The 20,150-nt window shown below is 34.9% G+C and overlaps 1 protein-coding gene across 2 annotated transcripts in view; it reads right to left on the bottom strand.

Annotated features, from left to right (window-relative positions):
* The window catches only part of LOC149803516 (tyrosine--tRNA ligase, mitochondrial-like), a 42,672-nt gene that overhangs the window by 12,046 nt on the left and 10,476 nt on the right, over window positions 1-20,150 (bottom strand). For both annotated transcript variants that reach the window (XM_089953263.1, XM_089953262.1), the window contains exons 5-10: window positions 16,581-16,682; window positions 13,314-13,428; window positions 8,066-8,144; window positions 5,350-5,459; window positions 2,305-2,403; window positions 1,843-1,909 (exon numbers count right to left, since the gene is read on the bottom strand). In XM_089953263.1, coding sequence (XP_089809389.1) covers window positions 1,843-1,909; window positions 2,305-2,403; window positions 5,350-5,459; window positions 8,066-8,144; window positions 13,314-13,428; window positions 16,581-16,682 — 572 coding nt within the window. The remainder of the gene's footprint in view (window positions 1-1,842; window positions 1,910-2,304; window positions 2,404-5,349; window positions 5,460-8,065; window positions 8,145-13,313; window positions 13,429-16,580; window positions 16,683-20,150) is intronic.

Below are 20,150 nucleotides of genomic sequence, written 5' to 3'. Positions count from 1 at the left end.
TGTTTCCTTAGAATCAATGATCACACTATTAAAGAGTATATAATGCTGTAAATGTTTCAATTATGAAATAATTTGTTGTAAATGAATGAAAACATGAAAGTTTCTGATTTCTATATGAAAGTTTCTGATTTCTATATCTTTTTCTGGGGATTCCTTTTGCTACAAAAAAACTAATTCTAACCAACTGCATAAAATCTGCAGTGATAAATGCATTTTACTTTCAAATTATGTTGTTGATCTCAAATAAGTTGTCAACTTAGTTCACAAGACTGTTAAGAAGGCTAAGAATATAGTGTAGGTTCATTAGGGAAGTTAACTCAGTTGGGTGTGTGTGGAAAAGCAATGATTATAACGGCAAATTATATAACTGAGCAAAGAACTGATACCTCAGTTGTTTAAATCTCAAAAATACGTGACAAAGATATGACTGAAACAATAACATCTCATTTAAAAACCAAGAATCAAGTAAAAAGAACTTGCCTGAAATCAATCAAATATAGTAGATTTTGAAAGAAACTGCTACTGGAATATTCACTGAGGAAGCCAATAAAAACAGAATAAAGCTGAAGATAGCATCAAATTACAATGGGTGCCACATATATCAATATTAAACTTCATGAAAGTATTTGATGTATAAACTATAAACTATTTTTTTTATCAAATACACACACCATAAAAATTCCACATTGCATCATGGGTAAACAAAGGTTATTAAACTATCATCTGTCAGTGGAACTAAAAATAGATTATTTGTGAAATCTTTGAAAATCACATTGTGCAAAAGAACTACTTCAGCATGCTCTTAAGTTCTGTAAAAATTTAGTACTTTCTGAAGCTAGTCCTTAAATCATCCAAGATGGCCCTGAATCTAAAAAATTTCAGTCAAGTTTTCATTATCAGCTTCATCTAAAAGTTTTCAGTCAAATTTTTATTGTCAGCTTCATCTAAAACATTCAACATGCAAATGTTGTGTTTTCAAAAGTTCTTTGGATATAATTTGAATTGGAAGAAGTTGTTTTGTCAAAATCGAATATTTCTGATTTCCAAGATATTCCATGCCAGCCTAACATATATGTTTATCAGAAATTACCTTAAAAATCCTGAAGAATAAACACTGTATTATAACTGTCCTTACTGACTTGCCATTTTTCTTCTAATGTTTCTTGTATATCCACAAAACTTCTGCGCCAGCCATATCTGGGCCACAACTTTTTGTTCTGCCATGTCTTTGCAATTTAAAACGATTTGTGAAACAAATTTTTATTTTATCTGATTTTATCTTCTGTCACCCAACTAGTTAGAAAGTGACATCATTTACCCAACAGTGACATTATTCCCACAACTGCTAACTTTTGAAACTCCTCCCTGAACTGGGGGGCTACTTCACAATGGCACAGAACATGATGGGTTAAAAGTAAGAATATTTTGCGACTTTTTCAATGATGGTTGTTGATAGACTTTTGCTATCTAATAACAACAGGAAGAGTGATGCTGTAGTCAACAAATTGCAGGAAAAAGGTGGAGTACTCAGCCACATAATGAAGTAATATAAACTAAAAAGTACCATTCCAAAAGAATTATGATGCTGGTATCATATTATATGTGCAAGTAAAGTGAGTTTTCTAATAAGTTCAACTTAAAAAGAGAAACTTAACAGTGTTCCCACCCGGGAAAATATCTCAATTGATAAATCACAGTAATTAATGATGTAATGCTATGCAATGTCACATGATGTCATTTGGTAAACAAAGTATACATATAAGCCATGACAGCATATGTAATAATTCCTGTGACAGCATATGTAATAATTCCTATGCTGATCCTTGATGCAATAGTACTTACTGCCATGGACTAAACTGACAACTTCCTCTGCAACTGTCTTTTGAGCCATACGATTCTCTGGACTAGCCTGGCCAGAATAAAGGTAGATTTGATTATCATTAATGATTCAGAACCACGGATTTAATATCTGAAAATTACAATAAGTCATCAAGTTCATGGGTTTTATTCATCATCAAGTTTTTAAAAGGTACACCTGTGAAGAAAAATGAAAAAAAATCAAAATAATAATAATAATAACAATAACCTGACAATGTATGAACTTTCCTAACTAAAGCCGTATTAACATGATTGCCAAGTTGTACTCTTTTTATGAATAAAGACTGTTAATAGAAATTAAAACCAATAAAAAGATTTTTAAAATGTGTGATAAGAACTACAGTTTTGCACTTTTCAAGTAAAGTGCAAATTTCTTTTATCATTTATTTAGTGCAAGTACTATTTACATGGAATAAAAGAATTTACCTTCTGTTTTCTCATCAAATTTTCAATTTCGTCATCTGATAAAAAGGTGAAAAGTTTTACATACTTTTCCACTTCTGTATCTGGAAGATTGAGGAAAAACTGAAAGGAAAAACGCCTATATTAAAACCTGTTATTACCAATAAATCATTGATAAAATGAAATGTGCTTTCAGAAGGATTTTAATGTTTTAATAATAGTTCTACTCGAATGAAGGATCAATTTGAATAAGTATTAAATTTAATTTTCATATGCGGTTATTTGGCATTATTTTTTTATTTCATCTTCAGTATTATTACTAATTGAATACCTTATGCTTTTTCTCTATTTTCTCTCTATCCTTACTTACCTCACATATCGATTTAAGGCAGTGAGTGTAAAATTATAGCTATTGGATACCTTATTGGATGTGTGCATTGAAACAATATAAAATCTGCATTGAAACAATATAAAATCATTTATAATTCTTGTTTCAAAAGGTTAAAATAAAAAATAAAACAAACACATGTAAAAGATAATATTTAATTACCAGATTACAGTATTGACCTTGATTTATTAAATATTAGTAGCTGTGTTATTCTCAAGGAATGAAACACTGTAAGAAAATGGGTGGGTCATCATCCTACGTGGCTCATTTTTCACTAGGGATTTAAATTCGTGGTTCAGGGCAACAACAAAAGCCATGAAAATTGGCCCCCCATGAAAACTAATGATACTACAGTATCTTATCTCTTCCAGGATGGAATTACCATCAACTATATAATACAAATTCATCCTCCTATAGCTGAATCATCCCAGAATGTTTTAGAAGTTTTGAGACTAAGACAGCAGAGACTTAGTCTGTTCCCAGTTTCACTAGCCATGTGCAGTGGTCATTATCTTGTTAAGGTCAAGACTACATTTGGCCATCAGAATGGTGTGGGAGGAGAGAATCTGGCAATAGCAACAGACTAGTTTTACACAAACACCCCAACTACATTTACTTCTCTTTCGATAATCATGCACAACAGGGTCTAAAAACAAAGACCACACTATAAGACCAACAGGATGTCTACATCCTACAATCCCTCCTGGCAGGCAGGACTTTGCAACCCTTCCATAGTATGTGGCATGTATGCCATCTCACAGTCACCAACAGGGTTCATCAGTAGCCTGGCAAGAAATCCCCATACCTGTATTAAAGGGGCTCTAATGACCAGTGACCTGTGGAAGCTGGATAGGAACCAGTGACTAGTGCCTGGTCACCCACCACTGACTGGTGACTGGTCAATGACTGGGTGGTGACTCTGATATGTTAGAGCTAGACTGTAGCTCTTCCCATCAAAGGTGGCCTGATCTGTCTGTTACCATCACTGCACTATGGGCTCAAAGGGTGATACTTCTCCCATATGTGTGGGTTTTGTGCACACTTTCTACCATCACCAGGCTATGGACCTAGAGTGGGTGTCTTCACAGAGACTAGGAATGAGGAGTGCCCTTCACCAACACAGCGCTAATCTTCTTCTTCTGAGGCCCATGGGATGCAAAGAAGGATATAAAGTTTTTATGAGATGAGAAGTAAAAGGGACCTTTCCACCTCCCCTTACAAGTGAATCTGCTTTCTGCAAAGTCCCAGAACTCATCCAACCATAAGCAGCAAAATGAACACTGTCTGTTGACAATTAGTACCAACAAGGCAAATAGGAGGTATCCCATGGGGCATTTTTATGCCCACTTTTGTGCACATTCTGCATCATACTGCTACCAAAATCTCTGAAAACAAGGAACAATTATCAAAAATGAGGTGTCAGTGATAAGTAATGGCAAGTGTCCTAGACCACTTGGCCACCTGGGCCTTGTTACCAGTGAAAAAACACAAACTAACATCACCAGTACTTAACCTAAGTATTGAATATAGTGAAACCAGCAAAGTGAAATCTAATTATAATGGATCAAAATTAGTGGAGAGCAATCCTGACTCACTATAAAACTGAAGTAAATGGTGTGTGACCACCTGAACACACCAATAGAAGATAATGCTGTTGTATAATCCAATTCCAAGAGTCTAAAAATAAATGTAGACTGAAACAGTTGTGAATTTGGGGGGATATGTGACAGATTTAAGTGGCATATACTCTGGGAATATAGAAAAGCAAATTTAAATGCCAAACATGCATTCTTGACATGAGAGAAGGTTTTGGCATTGTACTAATCCAATATTTTAGCCACAAATGAATGACAGCTACTGTGCATGGTCCTATGATGTGTGGAACAGACTGGGTCTATCTTCTTTTTAATTTGAACTTTCTAAACCTTTCTTTCTCAAGGAAGAGGACAAGGGTCATTTCCATTCCAGAAAAGTAATCTATGCAACTGTGACAGACAATGTATAACTCAAATTCAAACTATGTTTTCCTGTATTCACCATATGGTTTTTGAAAAACGTACCTGTTCATAATACTTGGCTTCAGATTACATGTGCATTAATGATAGTCTGACTGACAGTAACTTCATTGTTGACTGATGTTTCTGTATGTTTCCAAGTCAAGATGTTGCCAAACTGATACTGTGTGCTGAGGTTATCTGTACAGTAGATGTGTTAGATTGGTCCCTGATATGCCAACACCCATTTTCAGTAAGATGTGATCATTTGTCTGGGCACCTGGGTACTGATGCATGCAGATTGGACCATTTTGTCTGGGCACCTGGGTACTGATGATGCAAGCAGATTGGACCATTTTGTCTGGGCACCTGGGTACTGATGCATGCAGATTGGACAAATTTATAATATTGATGAACAAGATGTGCATAAACAAGGACCTTTCATATTCAGTGGATAAAAAACAAGAACCTTTCATATTCAATGGATAAAAAACAAGGACCTTTCATATTCAATGGATAAAAAACAAGGACCTTTCATATTCAGTGGATAAAAAACAAGGACCTTTCATATTCAACGGATAAAAAACAAGGACCTTTCATATTCAATGGATAAAAACAAGGACCTTTCATATTCAGTGGATAAAAAACAAGGACCTTTCATATTCAGTGGATAAATCTTGATCGTACCTGATATAGTTCATATGGTGAAGTTTTGTCTGGACTAAGCCAAATGGCATTCCCATCTGATTTCCCAAGCTTGACTCCTGAGTCTGTGGTTATTAAAGGGACTGTCAAACCTGAACAAAAAGAGTAAATGAAAATTAGAATGAAAGCATCCTATTAAAAATGTATTCCTACCACTATTGAAATGCAGCTAATAAGCACAGATCATTGCATTCTTTTGTGGCAAAGTCATTTTAATAAACTTTTTAAAAACTATAATGACTGAAGTACAGCTAAATGTTATCACAACAGGAGTGCAATACACCTAAATGCATTTAATAAAAATGAGTTGACCATACCTAAATGCATTTAATACAATTGGAGTTGACCACACCTAAATGCATTTAATACAATCAAGAGTTGACCACACATAAATGCATTTAATACAATCAGGAGTTGACCACACCTAAATGCATTTAATACAATCAGGAGTTGATCACACCTAAATGCATTTAATAAAATCAGGCGATGACCACAACTAAATGTATTTAATAAAATCATAGTATCACATTGCAAATTTTACAACCTACATTTTCCTTCTTTGTTCATACTCATCATGTGGGGTTATATAGGTATTTATGTACCTAATTAGGTAGAATAAAAAAAAAGGATATGCTTGTGTGTGACTTGGATTTTTAATGTAACTATAACAATCTATCAGTCATATCGCTAAAATGTCTGCAGTATGGCAGTTTATAGTGATGTCTATCATTGGGGCATCATGCCTCAGACATGTAGCATCGTCCGACCCAGTCACATTTTCCTGAAACCAAGCCGATCAGCCTCCTATCACTAACCTCTTAATGCTGAGCATCTAGCGAGGTAGCTGCTAGTACCATTTAAAAAAGTTTTTGGTATGACTTGGCTGAGGTTCTAACCTGAGATCTCCCATATCCAATGCAAACACTATAACCACTTAGGCCACCGAAGTGGTCAAAATAGATATGAAGAGAAGTAGATAGGCAGGTACAGAGATTTTGATAATTCCTAATACTCCTTCTTTATTAAAAATGCATACAAATACTAATCACACATTTTAGAACTTATCAACTCAGTGGCATGCTTGCTGTTGTACTACAATAAACATAAATCTGACTGCAAACAGGAATTCATTTGGACCAGCTGACAATATATAGACTGGTCAAGACGGTCTATACACAAGCAATGGGAGTTAAAAGCCTTGCAAAGTTATACTCCATGACACCTGGCTGGTCTGGACAGGATATTAACCCATTATCCACTAGCTGTCAGTCAGTCTTTTCAACAAATAACCCAACATGTTGTATAAAGAAGTGTTAAAGCAATAAACAAGTCATTCAGATTCATCAAGATACAAAGTTTTATTTTATTGCAGACTTAAACAAATTTTAATTGGTCTGTATGTAATAGGGTTAATGATGAACACATGGCTGTAAAAAAAAAATCACTAAAACCTGAAAATTAGGACACAGTTGCATAGTTTGTACATGACTCATCCACTTACCGATTTTCATAAATGAAGCTGAAATGGTGTCCAAGACACAAGCACACAGAGGATAATGCCAATGTCACTTAAGAATGAAAACTGGTTACATCCACATACAAATTTTCTGGAGTGTAGATGAAAGTGGGTCCAAAATAATATGAGTGTAATGACTGGATATGTGAAAAAGCTATTACCATGTAAAAATCTCCTCACATTGACCATGTTTTGGTATGGATGAGTTACTCAAAGTTACTCTCATTGCAATGCATCTACATATAAATTTTCATGACTGCTGGTCAAATAGGGTCTAAGATATGGAGGTGTAACGATTGGACAGCTGAAGATACAAAGACTGTAGGGCATAAAAATTAGATCACACTAACCTATTATTGGCATGGTTGAGTTGGTATTTTTGAGATGCATTATATATTAATATTTCATAAATGAAGGTGAAATAGCATTCAGCTGAGTGAGGGTGTAATGAACAGAAAGAAGAAAATACAAATCACATAAAATGTAAACATTGGGTCAATGAGACCAGGCTTTTATACAGGTAAGTCGCTCACTTCTAGATGATTCCTCAAACCTATTTTTTTAAGTTTAGGTGATATATAGTCTAAGATATTATGAATAAATAGATGAAAATACAAGTCATTTAAGCAAAAAATGATGCTATGTGACCTAGTTTTAGTACAGCTGAATTTCTCTCCCAAAGATGCATCCACATAAAAAAAATATGTGTCTGGAAGAAATAGGGTAAAACATTTGTGGATGTTATGAATGGAAAAACTGAAAATACAAAAGTAACTCCAGTGTAAAAATCAAGTCACAGTGAGCTAATTTTGATATGTCTGAATTACTATCCATGAGATGCATCAATATACCAATTTTCATGTCTTGGTGAAATATGATTCAAGAAATGTATGGCACATGGAAGAAAAAAAGAATGAATTAACACACAAACACAAGATTGAACATTACAACAAACAAACAAATTGGCTAAATGATACATTTCATACCAATCTGTAGGTAACAGCTGCTAGATGACACTAAAGACAAATTATGCATTGTCTGCAAACAAATGTAACATTATAACTAATGAATAATGAGAAAAGTTTATGTTGATCACAAGTATGCAATAAATTACTTTAACTGTAATAACTTGCAACTTTCCTACTTTTTTCATACCAATATTGACATTTCTTTTGAACTTACCAAAAGCATTGACTTTTGACTTCTTACACAAATATTCATGCCCTGCTGTTATGTTACCAAGCTGATCATTTCCTCCTATCTGCAAATATAGAGTTCTATGACACTGTAATCTTTTCCAATTAAAGAAGAACTTGTTAACTTTTTGGGGCAACATATTGCTGATGTTAAAGAACTAGACAGTGGCTATAGTATTAAGCGGTTTGGATCAGTCCCACATAACGGTAAGCATTGTGAAATTTAATCAATGTTTGGCAGGTGATGAGGAATCATTTCTTTGAAAGCTGAACTGCATGATAATTTGTATTTTGGACTGGTATGAGGTCTGAATAGATTTGCTATTAAATAATACCTGAACAGCCTATCTATTAACAGCAGAGGTAAGACAAAGGTAGGGATTAGAAATCTCCCCATGCAAGAGTAGTACCAGTTTGGCAAAATGATGCAAGTTGTGAAAGTAATTCTAGTTGTGGATGGACTGGTATGAAGGGAAGAGATACTTTCTTGCTGGCATTTTGGTTTTGGTTGATATATGTTTCTGAGGTATCAAACATGTAGCTTGAGTGGTTTAATATTGACCAGAATTGTTAACTATCTAGGACACGTGTAAGATTACCTTTCTGATCATATCTCTAGTACTGCATTAGCTACGTTTGTTCATGTGACATGAATTAGCAGGGAATGGTTTGATTAATCTTGATTGGTAAAAATTATTACAATAAACTGTTTGTTACAATTTATGTCAGCCCAAATTTGAATGCAGTAAACTGGGATTATAGTATACCTGCTTGTCTCCTCAAGGAATTAAGCGATTAGTTATGTCACTAAACATAAACTGTATGTACTCACCTAAAGCGTTGATTCCAACTGCAAACTACACAGACCCAGATCTGCTGTCACATAATGCACCAAACAACAGAGTTCTATGCAGCTGGTTAGAAGTAATCAGTAGAATAAATAGCATTATACTGCAGCAGATCAAGATCCAAGTTGCTTGCAGTTGGCATCAACCGATAGTATGTATATGTGGTATATCTAGGTGATTCTGTAAATCCTTTTTAATTCTAGGATTCTTGTTTACCCAAAGGTTGATGATCTTGTGGGTTTGATCAAACAGAAAGGTCTGGGTTGCTTGTTATTTGGGCAAGGCTTACATGGAGCGTACAGACATACACCTATTTACTTTGATACTATTCTTTCAATGGGTTTATGCTCAGAAGCACATGTCTGTCAGAGAGTTATTATTATCTTTAGTCAAACTTTACGCAAAAACACACACACAGACATCTCACAGTTTCCATCTATGTCAATTTAACCATAGTAACACACAAGTTCAGTGTCTGAATGATCTTGACAGTTAACAAGTTTGGTACATGAAATGGTGGAAATTATGACATGATAATTAAAGATGGAATGTACACCAAGAGTTCATGCATAAGCAAACAGAAATTATCTTCTGTGTCCACCAGTGTCCACCATAAGTTTCACAAAATTTTACAAGCTGATAAACGTTGCTTATGTTGTAGTTCTTCCTAGTTCTGTATATGAGGCCCTTCTAACTACAATCAGTAGGTTACAGGTCAGTCAATGTTTTAGATGTAAGTCTTTACAGAATTAACTAACCATATTTTTACCAACCATGTCATCTGACTTTGTAAAACATCCTTTGTAAAGTCCTCAAAACTGAATGAAGAGATAATTATATTGTTTATTACATAGCTGACAAAGACAGGAACCACTCTAAAAGTAGTTCAGTCACTCACTTCTTGGCAAAACTGCATCTTTCAAAAATATAACCAACATGTGGTAAAACAAGTCTCTTGAAGAGGCCTATACTCTACTGAAAATAATTTCCAGGAATTCAAAATAAAACCATCTCTTCTTTCTAACTACTGACTGCTGAAATCATCTTTGATATTTGTAAGTGATAAGATTGTCAAAATTATCCATTGGCTTCAGCCAAAACTAATTTTAGTCTGGCAGCTTCTTCATTTAGGACAAACAGAACACCATTAATGACTTTTCCTGAAAAGCCCAGCTTTATATGACCATCCATTCAGCAGAATTACAGACACATTTCAATATGTTCATTGTGGTAGCCATACTTGAGGTCAGGTCAACACCAGCTAGATATTCATCTTCTAATGGAAAGCCCATGTTAACATAACTTGAGATTTAGAAGGACTAGCAATATTTGCAAGATGGCTGCCATTGTGGCCACAATGGCTGTCAGATACGTACATTTTCATTTACTATTGACTTGACATCATATCAAGTTTTCCAATGAAAACACAATGCTGATATGACTTTCCTCCCATAAGGGGTAGTGATACAATTTTAAAGATGGCCACTTTGGTGGCCAATTTGGATATCAAATTTGCACAATTTTATTGATGCCCATCTGGACACCAAAATAAGTTTCAGATGAAAACACCATGCTGACATGATATTCTGTTCAGGAGAAAGAGCATAACATGATTTTTAAGATGGCAGCTGTTGTGGACATATTAGATGTTAGATTGACAACATTTTCATTTAGGATCAACTAGAAGTCCTTTAGTGCAACCATTTATCAGGCAGGATAGTGATGACAAAATTTTCAAGATGGCTGCCATGGCATCCATAATCACTGTCAGATCATCGCCATTTTCATTCTTTTTGTGAAAATCTCATATTGATGTGACCATTTGTTCAGGAGTAACTATAACAAGGTTATAATGATGGCCACTGTGACCAGTAGAGCTAACAACCAAATGCAACTGTATCTACATTCCAAACATTAATCCTTACCTTTTGATCAGTGGGTTAACTTACAGATATCGACTACTTGAGCATACAGCTACATGTTGCGTTGTCAGTGAATTTCATGAGCATGAGCAAGTATTTTCCACGAAAAACAACATACTTAGTGGTATTAGGTATTTTTGCAATTTTTCATGTGGAAAAATGCAAAGAATTTGACTTACGTTTATGGTGAAAAAGGTAAACAATACCATTTTTCCTTGAATAGAATGAGGAATCACTTACATTGGAGTATCAGTGGGGGTCAACAGTGCAGTTCTGTTTACTTTTTTGTAAAAGAGGATAGGCATGTCTATCATGTAATGTAACACCTGTGTGCAGTTTTTAACAGCCAAAATACCTGAATATGTCTAGGAGAAATATGCTAGAGAAAAAACTTAACAAGACTCTTGTAAACTACTTCAGTGTGTAAAAGAGAGATAAAACTGGTCAACTCAAATGAAACTCTTGATTAGTACACTATATATTATAAATACAAAATCCTGTCATTTACCAAGATGCAGGTAATGCTGACCTTCAGAAAGGGGAGATGGGGAATTTCTAAGATATATGACACTGCATCTACAAATGACAAATGAGTAGGTCAAAGATTTATATTTGTATTGCTGTGACCTTGACCATAAGGCATATCACACTGTGATATTCAGCACACCATTTTGTCATCACATATAGGTCTAAAATTTTGATGATCATAGCTGCCAACCCCAGAGTAAAAAAATACTGATTACTTATGACAAAAATACTGATTTTCAGGAACAAATACTTATTTTTAAACTTTAATGCATATGTAAATATTTACATCTACAACCGGGGACCTGAGTGGCCGAGTGGTCTAAAGTGCTCACCGTTACGGATCATTGCCATCCAACCTCTGTCTGTGCGAGTTTGAGTCTCAGGCTTGGCTAACATGGGTACATGAGAAAGCTTGCCAGTAGCTTCTCCTGGGTCAGTGGTTCTTCTGGGGTTTTCCAAGATTCTTCCTCCACCAGTTATACTGGCTGCCATGTATAGCCTATCTTGTGCTGAAAAATGGCACTAAAGCCTACAACAACAACAACAACTACATTGACAATAATTAGTAAAGTATGACAGTACCTTACTTAATTATTTAATGCCAAAGATGCACATGTTGCACTCTTGGACCTTCTGAATAGGCATCCTGTTCCATTTGGGTGTTCATTTAGAAGGTGCAAGAGTGCAACACACTCAGGCAAAGACCATTTATAGGAGCCTTTTCTACACTTTGTTTTACTGAACTGTTTTCATTCTAGCACACAAGTAATCCTTTGTGATTTTACTGTCTGAAAAACATGTGTGAAATAAACTGTCAGCAACACTAGTAACTGAAACAGGAAGATTCATTTCTTAATGCAATTTAGTAAACCAAACTTCAATTGAATGAAATCACGGTTCTCTCTAGTATTTATAAATACTGTAAGTTCAGGCTGAGTTGCTGATGAAGTAGCAGCAAGCTGATGTTTACTGGCTTTTCATGCAGTTTTATGTCATGGGTGCCTTTATGTCCAATAGCAAAATCACATTACACAATTTGCTAAACAGAAAGTTTTCTCCTTTACTAGATGGTTTCACGTCTAAACAAGATGGCACAATTGTCTTTCCAGTTCTATTTTTCTTTTCTGTCCTGGAGACAATTCTGAATCTTCTGCTTTCCTTTTTGACATGATTAGTAGTTGAATATTACAAAGATGACATACAGTGATAGTGGCAACTGTTTGCACAACCCAATATAGCAGTTAAAGACAGGCATGGTAGCCTCAATTTCAAATGAACCAATCATATTTTAAAACTCTGTTCCTATATACATGTGATACATTTCTATTAGATTGGAACAGAGTGCCTGTTCTAAACAGACAATTGCAGGAAAATTTTTCAATTTTTTAAAACTAAAAAATTGATTTTTAACAAAGAAAAACATACATCTGTATTTGGGTTCAAAATACAGGACAAATATGGCAAAAATGGGACACTTGGAAGCTATGGATGACGTATCAGAACACAGATGCTAATCATTGATTTACATGATCCCTGGCCATGCCCTTGAGGAAGTGGTTGTTCATGCTGTGCATAACACACCATCCAGTCATAATATATACCCTGTAAAGTTGTATTACATATCCACAGCATTTCAAAAGCCCCAACAAGGAGTCAGACAACCTTGACCTTTGATCTGGGGAACTTACTATGGTAAACAACACAATGTGTATTCATCAAATATTCCTGGGTAAAATCTCATCAAAATCACTCCATGACTTGCACAGTCATAGACAGGATATAAATGTTAATGGATGGATGTATGCACAGATAGACATTGCCATAATATGCCAAACATTAGATGGCATGAAATAAGAGCTCAAATACATAATGCCATAAGTTTTTATCCAAAGTAAATACTCTACCAAAAGCAAAAACCAAAAATCAGTTGTACAACCTGTATCCTACAATTATAGTTTTCCAGCAAATGAAGCCAGTCATGGGCCTGAAAAATCTGATAAGTGAATTCTGTGAAACACATTCCTTCACTGCTCTGCAATCTGCTTTTCACACTGAAAAAAAAAAAGAGTTAATGACTGATATCATTAAAATGGTGATATATAGGCGAACCATAAAAACAAAATAATTACAATTTCATGTAATAAATACTGAGTCCCCACATCTGTTTTTGAGACAGTGATTCAGCAGCTAACATGAAATCATAGAGATAATGAATAGCACGGACTCATATCTGTTGCTGCATAGTGATTCAGCAAATTCAAGTCTATGCTGTTCAATCTGCATATGATTTCATGTGAACAGCATAGATCCTGACCAACCAATTTTGTGCAACAACATATGATTTCATGTGAAAAGAAGCGACCCAGATCAGATGTCATATAATAAACTAGCAGATTAGGGTAAATGCTATTCATTCTACATATGATTTCATAAAACAGCAGTGACTCAGATCTGTTGTTGCAAAGTAGTCCAGGAGATCAGGGTGTTTGCTATTCATTCTATGTATGATTTCATGTGAACAACAGAGATCCAGATCTATTGTCACATAGTGACCTAGCAGATCATGGTGTGTGCTATTTAATCTACATATGATTTCAAGTGAAGAGCAAAGACCCTGATCTGCAACTGTATTATGCTTTGCTGCATAATCCCAAAATCAAAAATATTCAATAGTGAGAAAAGTAGGTCACTAAGACCTACTGAAGATTGCTTAATTGCAAAAATGTGAAAATATAACAAAAATTTCATTAAAATATGTGGGATCCACACTGGGAGGCAATTCAGGCAAATAGTCACCACACTGCCTGTCATTTCATCCCATTAAATGAAACTCTGAGGTACATTATTTGGCTATAAGTTTAGTACAAAAGATTCTTTTAGTGAATGTTTAAAAGCAGTCAGAGTTTTGACTTTAACAAGCTTGCTTCTCCCTATTTTCAAACCACTTTGACCTGTTCTGGCAGGAAAGAGAAGTCACTTCACCCTAAACATGGCCATTGGCATGAAAAGCAGGTAACTCAACTATTTAAGTAACTCTAGATAGCACTCTTAAACACCAATTTACCTCAACTTCCTCAGAGTATATTATATGACAGTGGTGCCTATTTTCAGCATAACCAATAATGTACTACTTACCTATTATTATTATTATTATTATTGTTATTATTATTATGCAGGTTTTGCTTTCCTGGTATTATTCCCCATTCCAAAATGAATTTCCTCATCCAATTAGTAACTGGAGGGCAAAAACAAAAATAAATAAAGTCCCTGTCTGATAGGTTGCTTCAGTCATTTTGAACACTGTCCTTCTTTGACTTAGACCAAAACAGAAAGGACATCTGAGTAGAAAGGGAGGAGGGAATCTGGTAAAAATTTAAGTATTATGTAATTAAAATCAGTTTATTCCACCCCCTTTTAAAAAAGTGTATTTCAAATACCATAACATAATATATATTATAATTAAATTGCTGACTTCTGCCAGCCTGGAAGGGAAGCTGATGGCCTCATAACAGACTTTCAGAATGAACATACAATCTGTTGGCAGTAAGGTTCCCTACTGCTTACAGGCAATGGTTTGGCAACTTGTTACTGAGACAATCAGACCTAACATTTAGATGCCTCCACTCTGGTACAATACCGAATGGTACAATACTGAATGAAGGCTGAATGAAAAAAGGTGGTGTGAACCAGCCAAAAAGTCAATATTTTTTTAATTTAGTTATGTTTCACCAATAAAATTTACCTGATCACATTAACATTCAGATTACTTTCAGCTACCTACTAATCCAGCCCTCCCTGAAAGATAAAAACATTATTCTGTCCCTAGAGCATACAGACAATGGGAAGCAACTCTTACAGGTTAACTCTCCTGTCTATCCTCAAGGTTGCTACTGGTATACCTGAAGGCAACCAGTTTTCACCCAAGTGAAATCTGATATAGGATGCTCGTATTGCAGGGAATGCTGGGAGGGATTTTTACTAATGTGATAAGGTAAGTGTTATCAGAGAAAGAGAATTTGCTAAAAAGTTTGATTTCACTATCAAATATGTTACCTGATCACAATGACAATAGGAGAATAGGTAAGAGTAGGAGAAAATACTGAGCATCCCACTTGGGTCTCAGTCACCCAGATGGAGCATGATTGCTCTACTAAAAGGATGAATTCCCTTTGTTAAACATACTTAATTTGTATTGTGTGTTGGCTTTTCTCCTTCATTATACGCTATGTATATTTAATTTGTGCTGAGTAAATTGACCTTTGTCCATAATTAAGGGTAGGAGTTGTGCCTACCTGACTAATGTCTTCTTATTTTGTAAAGAACACATTCTCAATGACTTTTGATTACTGGAGGTAAACATGTTTACAGAAGTTGACTTCAAGGTGTACTTTCTTTTTTTTTAGAAATTAAGAATGTTCTTGAGGCAAACATTGTACAAATATGACGTGAAAATGACCTTCATTCTAGTTCTGTTATTGTGTCCTAGCTTTTTCAAGGGCTCAAAGAAAAATTGCAATAACAAGATGAACAAATGTGTACAGAACAATAACCTACCCTAACACCAGGGACAAGAGGATGAAATTCATAATTGCACCACTTAGTAAGTGTGTACACAAAAACCATCAAAATAAATGGGGACACAGATAAATGCAAAATACACAAGGACTGGGGAGAGAATATCAAATGCATCATGGAAACTAGAAACCGCAAAAGCTTTTTATTCATCAGAGACATTCCACACAGAGAAAGTTGGATGTTATAATGAATGAAGTGACTAAGGTGTCCATCAACAGGCACTATGTTAATGTTTGTTCTAGGCCTCTGTTTATTAACTGAAAGGAATTCACCTTGGACCAGGAAAAGTGAAAGTAATTTAATAATAACCAATAAACAGCTATTAAACTGTGATTTTCTTCAACTTAATTTGATATCTGACATTGGTCATATTTGTTTCTTGAAAGTCATTTTACGAATCTTACTGTGCTTAAAATGCAGTATAATTTTGGTTAAGCTGATATCTCTTCCCTTCTCTCCCTCATCCTCTTGTCAATTAATACATTTCATCCAAGTTATGACCACTTTATCATACACATGATCTTGTGAGCATCATGATCTCATTTCATGGACAAGTATGCCTCATAACAAGATTTACCTGTATATATGTGTTGCTAAGCTGTGCAAGCAAGACAAGAGAGAAAATTACCTGTGTTTGGCCAGCATCTGTGACATTCTGAAGCTTCTTCCTATCACAGACAGGAAGTCTACAACATTTTGATTCTTGTACCAGTCCAGGTTATTGAGTATTCTGCATTTTAAAAAAAGTCGTATAACAAGATCCAGTTATTCAGCTTGTATAATGTATAATGTATAATGTCTTGCCTTTTGACCACTATTTCAAGGACAACACATGCTAAATAAAAAAGTAACTTACTTATATCCAATTAATGAAAATTATTAATCATTATGATTATCATTAATATAAATATTAAATTATGTTCAAATAAATACTGTATATACTCGCTTAAAGTTGAGTCATCCTGCAAATTACAAAGATCTAGATCTGCCATAGCATAATGCATCTGCAGATCAGGGTCTATGTTGTTTGTTCTATTGATTACTCCTAACAAACTGCACAGCAAACTGTGACAGCAGATCTGGGTCTATGCACCTTGCAACTGTACTCATCTAATAAGCAAGTATTTATGGTAAAGATACTGTCAACAGGTCAATATTAGTAATGCCAACTCCCAGTGAAAAGAAATAATTTATTCTACATAGCTGCTGAGTGCTGAAACCAGCTCTTCTATTTCTGAGTGATAAGATTTTCAAATCAGTCACAGTGGAAGCCATACTGAAAGTAAGATCGGCACTAACATGACCAAACAGTCAAGGAAATTAACACAATTTCCAAAATGTTCATTACAGAAGCCATATTAGATTTCTGCATGGTACCATTTTCATTTCAGACCAACTGTCATCCTATGAAATCTTCAGTGAAAACTCTATCTTGATATGACCATCAATTCTCAAGAAGTAGTAATAACAAGATTGTCAATTTCATATTGGATGTCAGATCAGCATCATTTTCATTTGGAAACAACTAGATACCATTGGAAGTCATCACTGGTGAAAACCAAATGTCAATATGATATTCCATTAGATGGAGTAGCAACAAGAAGCTTTTCAAGATGGCTGCCATTGTGGCCATGCTGGATGCCATATTGGCATCATTCTTAAGATAAACTAGACATCATAAGAATCTATCTGTAGTATTAGTTGACCAATCTGGTGGCCTAAGTGGTTAGAGAGTCCGCCTCAGATGCAGGAGGTCGCGGGTACGAACCCTGACAGAGTCACACCAAAGACTTACAAAAATGGTACTAGCAGCTGCCTTGCTTGGTGCTCAGCATAAAGAGGTTTGTATTAGGACTGGTCGACCTTGTGTCAAGATAATGTGATTGGGTGGGACATGATGCTACATGTCTACGGCATGATACCTGTGCTAGACATCACTAAAAACTGACACACTACAGATATCATAGTGATATGACTGGAAAATTGTTAAAGCTACATTAAAACTCTAAGCCACACTCACACACAAGTATTCTGGTGAAAGCCTAATGTCAATATAACTTTACATCTATGAGTAGTAAGATTTCATGATAGCTACTGTCATGGCTATATTAGATTGGCACCAATTTTGTTTTTGTTTAAGACCAACTGAACATTGTTAAAAGCCTTCTGGTGAAAACCCCATGGTAATATATTCTGTTCTAGATCAGTAGCAGTAACACGATTTTTAAAATGACCATACTGATTGTCCAATCTCACCATTTTTAACTATAAACAACAAGACATCAAAATAAGACTTCTGTTTAAACACACATGTTGATATGACTTTCTATTCAGGACTAGCAATAACATGATTTTCAAGATGGCTGATGTGGTGGTGACATAGGACAACAGAATTTTCATTCTTATCAAACAGACACTGAAAGAAGTCTTTCAGCAAAAACCCCTATGTTATGACTATCCATTTGGGTAATAATAGATTTTCAAGATGGCTACAGTGGTGGTCATAATGGATGTCTTTGCTGAATCATTTTCATCTAAGACCAACTAGGCATCATAAGAAGTCTTCAGTTGAAGACCCAATGTTGATATGACTTTCCATTCAGGCACAGTAGCGATGACAAGATTTTCATGATTGCTTTTGTAGCAGCCATATTGGAAATCAGTTCAGCAACATTTTCATTCCAGCCCAAAAGTAGTCTTTTAGTGAAAACCCCATGCTAATATGACTGTTCAGAAGTAGCAAGAACAAGATTTTTAAGTTGGTTCAGGTCATTTAAGTGGCCAAATTGGATGACAGATCAGCACCATTTTCTTTTAGGACCAAATAGACATCATAAGAAGACTTTTTGCAAAAAATCTTATGTTTTTTAACCATCCATTCAGGAGGGGTAGTGACAAGATTGAAGTAGCCATATTGGATATCAAATTGGCTCTATTCTTTTTTTAACCCAACTAGACCTCATAATAAATCTTAAAACCCCATGCTGATTAAACCATCCATTCTGGAGAAGCAGCAATTACAATGTTTAAAAGATGGCTGCTGTGGCAGTTATACTAAAAGTCCAAGCATCACCATTTACCATCTAGACCTTTGTATGAATGTGTGTGTAAAGCTTCATTGTAATCCTCCAAGTAACATAGGAGGAATCGTGATAACCAACTTACATTAATGGATAGACAAATGATGAACAACAGACCATCCCATCAGCTCTTCTCATCTATTACCACTTGAGCTAAAACAAAAGGAATTACCCTTTGTAGAATTGTTTTTATGATAAGAAAGCCATCCTCTTATGAGGTCTCCTTTTCAATGCAGAAAGCAATTCAGTATCCAGATGTGTGCAAAGGTTTGCTTTAAAATCAGGTGTAATGATGAAAGTATGTACATTTATATATCATTAACTGGTTCAAAAATTAAATGGTTAATCCAAAAAATATAAATATAAAAGGATATTTTATCTTCCTACTCTTATGTTACGTGTTTAGGCTTGAATAAACAGCAACACAAGAAAGAGTGAAAAAACAAGCTTTGAAAAATTTAACAATTATTCATTTCCTTGGAAAAATACTGTAAAACTAACAAAATAAGAACTTCTGGTTTTAAGAATCAAATCCAAAAATAATCCAAGAATAATCCACGAATAAAATTTTTAGAAGTCCTAATACTGAAATGTTTTAATGAATTCAAGTTTGAGTTTCAACAAAGAATCCTAGATGGAAGGCAATGACGTATGCTGTATCCTGTATAATCTGGTTGTCTACAGTTCCTTGCAAAACACAATAAATAACCCTCCAGTTTTGGAAATCAAAATTTTTTAAGAAATGTCTTTGTTCAAGAATTCGTAGAGCACACATATATTTCCAGAAAAAAAAGAATTAATCCTTTTGAATCCAAATAATCTGAAGAAAAATTAACATATAACTCGAAAGCTCGAAATCTGGTCACAGACACTTTCCAGTGTAAAGTAAAAGCCCAAAACTGAGAAATTCTTATCATAACATCTGTATTAAACCAAAGCTACTGTGTAAAACAGATGCCCGTATGAGGGTCACATGATCATGTTCCAGAATCTCATCAAAATTATTTACTTGTTAAAAATCATACACACCCAGTATGGCCTTGAGTACGACCAATGATTTTTCACTCTAGGAAAGAAATTTAAAAAATTGTTTACCAGTTCTGAATCAGGTATGGAAA

Source organism: Sinohyriopsis cumingii, chromosome 3 (genome assembly GCF_028554795.1).
Source record: "Sinohyriopsis cumingii isolate HCF-2022 chromosome 3, ASM2855479v2, whole genome shotgun sequence".
Classification (NCBI taxonomy): domain Eukaryota; kingdom Metazoa; phylum Mollusca; class Bivalvia; order Unionida; family Unionidae; genus Sinohyriopsis; species Sinohyriopsis cumingii.
Note: the sequence above shows the minus strand (reverse complement) of the source record. Positions and strands in the feature narration are given on the sequence as shown.